At 58.1% G+C, this 2,459-nt stretch overlaps 1 protein-coding gene across 2 annotated transcripts in view; it reads left to right on the top strand.

Annotated features, from left to right (window-relative positions):
* The window catches only part of SRF (serum response factor), a gene marked incomplete at its 5' end in the record, with an annotated part of 9,507 nt that continues 7,048 nt past the window's right edge, over window positions 1–2,459 (top strand). For both annotated transcript variants that reach the window (XM_027771897.1, XM_006148650.3), the window contains 2 exon segments: window positions 1–290; window positions 1,917–2,183. In XM_027771897.1, the coding sequence (XP_027627698.1) occupies window positions 1–290; window positions 1,917–2,183 (557 nt within the window).

Here is a 2,459-nt window from a genome sequence, read left to right as displayed (position 1 = left end):
TCTACAGCGGCAGCGAGGGCGACTCGGAGTCGGGCGAGGAGGAGAAGCTGGGCGCGGAGCGGCGCGGCCTGAAGCGGAGTCTAAGCGAGATGGAGCTCGGCGTGGTGGTCGGTGGGCCCGAGGCGTCGGCAGCGGCCACCGGGGGCTACGGGCCAGTGAGCGGCGCGGTGAGCGGGGCCAAGCCGGGTAAGAAGACCCGGGGCCGCGTGAAGATCAAGATGGAGTTCATCGACAACAAGCTGCGGCGCTACACGACCTTCAGCAAGAGGAAGACGGGCATCATGAAGAAGGTACCGAGCCGGGAGGCTGGCCGGCCACGGGGGACCCGGAGGGGTGGGGACACGCAGGGGGAGCCCGGGAGGAAAGCAGAGCCGTGGCGGAGGTGAGAGGCGGCGAGTCCGCAGGAGGTGTGTGGGAGGGGATGGCTGTTACCCAGGAGGGAGAAAGGGGAGGGGCCGCCAGGGAAATGTGGGGCGAGGGGAGATGCCGCGAACGTCCAGGACCGAGAGGAGAGGCACTGAGGTGGGAGTGACCAGCACGAGAGAGGAAGAGGGCCCTTGCGGAGTGAAGGGGTGAGGAGCGATAATGCGAGGCTCTGAGGCTGCCGGGGAGGTGGATAATGAGACGCAGGGGTCAGAAGGTCCAGGAGCACGCTGGTGTTCGGGTAGGGTGCTAGAAAGGCAGGGAGCAGAAGGGAAGGTATGGAGGTGAGGAGGCGCTGGAGCTGTATGACAATGAGCAGTGTGTGTGGGAGGAAGGTAGGCACCCCTGGAGTAGTGCTGGCTGGAAGGACGGACAGGTTAGGGAGCCGGCCAAGAATCAGTGCTGCCTTGAGCAGCAGGACCGAGTCCCGTGGGCCATGTGTCTTCCCTTGCATCCCCGGGAAACCGCATACTCCTGGCACCACTGGCTGCAGAATCGCTTGCCTTTGAGACAAGTGAGGTTTCAGGAGAATATGTGCAGAGAGTTTTGGGGGGGGGAAGTCACGGAGGTGTGCAGAGGCACCTAAAAATTCCCTCTGCCAGATTATCCAGTGAAAAGCCGTGAGGAAAGGAGTCATCTTAGGATGTAAAAGATATGGGAAGCAATGGAAGCAAAGGAACTGGGAAACGAGAAGCTAGAACCTTGGGAGCATTGATTGGGGATTATATCGAGCTGCTTCCAAGGGGGTTTGTGGAACCTTGTTGGGAGGGAGGATGGGGCCATTCTTGAAGGTCCCCTTCCTAAGCTTAGGATGGAGTATTTGGTACTAACTCCCATGCCCCATCACTCTAGACGCTGTTTTATCAGTCTGTCACCTGATCACCAAGTGGAGAAGGTTGTGGGGGAAGGTGGAGAACTCTTCCTTCCCGTTTATCTCTTCTTCTGAAGACAAAGAAAGTTAAGAAAAAAAAAAAAAAGAGTAATGCAGTATTACAGGGCAGAAGGAGAAGTCAGGTTATGGCAACAGGTTAGGGCCTGTGTGGTTTCTGGGAGGGAACATGGGACAGTTCAGAGCTTAGCTGGTCTCTCATTACTAATGTCTTGTGTGAATCCTGGTGTGGTAGGGATCCACCGTGGTCCCTGTGACATCTGGGGGTCCTGTGAGGCTCTGGACACCAAGCTGTGTTGGGGAGCAGCTACCCGAGACCCTCTCTGACTGCTGAGTTATATGTCCCATCACCGAGGGGGGGCACTATTGTTTGGGTTATCTGCAGGTGAGTGGGGCTGCTCCTTAAAAGAGGAGCATGGATAGTTTTATTGCTCCCCAATTTACCTTCAGATGTCAAAATAGGACCCCCTAGAGTCACTAGAGACAAAGGTCATTATGGGAGTGGGAGCTTGAGATCGCTGTGTCAATTTTCACTTTCCTACTTCCCAAGGAAAGTAGAGATAAGAAGTTTTGCTGACCTGCCCGTCTCCCTCCCCACCCCCAGGCCTATGAGCTGTCCACGCTGACAGGGACACAGGTGCTGTTGCTGGTGGCCAGTGAAACAGGCCATGTGTATACCTTTGCCACCCGCAAACTACAGCCTATGATCACCAGTGAGACCGGCAAGGCACTGATTCAGACCTGCCTCAATTCGCCAGACTCTCCACCCCGTTCAGACCCCACCACAGACCAGAGAATGAGTGCCACTGGCTTCGAAGAGACAGATCTCACCTACCAGGTGTCGGAGTCTGACAGCAGTGGGGAGACCAAGGTGTGTTTGGGTCGCTTACGTGAGGGGAGGGAAAAGAAGGGGGTCCTCCCCCCACACACATCCTAGCAGGTGGATAGGTGGCCGCCGCGTGGAGTGGAGCCGGGTAGTAACCCTCATTCTAGAGGACAGGTGTCCATCCTCGCGTTCCTGACAGGAGGCCGGCCCCCTAGATAAGCGGGCGGCCTCCGTGCCCATATAAGGCCTGCTCGGGCTCCACGCCGGCCTCCCGCCGCAGCCCGCCCGCCTGGCCGGGCCCTTGGCTTCCTCCCGCCAGCC

This window comes from Tupaia chinensis, unplaced genomic scaffold (genome assembly GCF_000334495.1).
Source record: "Tupaia chinensis unplaced genomic scaffold, TupChi_1.0 Scaffold000238_1, whole genome shotgun sequence".
Taxonomy (NCBI): Eukaryota; Metazoa; Chordata; class Mammalia; order Scandentia; family Tupaiidae; genus Tupaia; species Tupaia belangeri.
The sequence above is the reverse complement of the archived record's forward strand: the minus strand, read 5'-3'. Positions and strand labels throughout refer to the sequence as shown.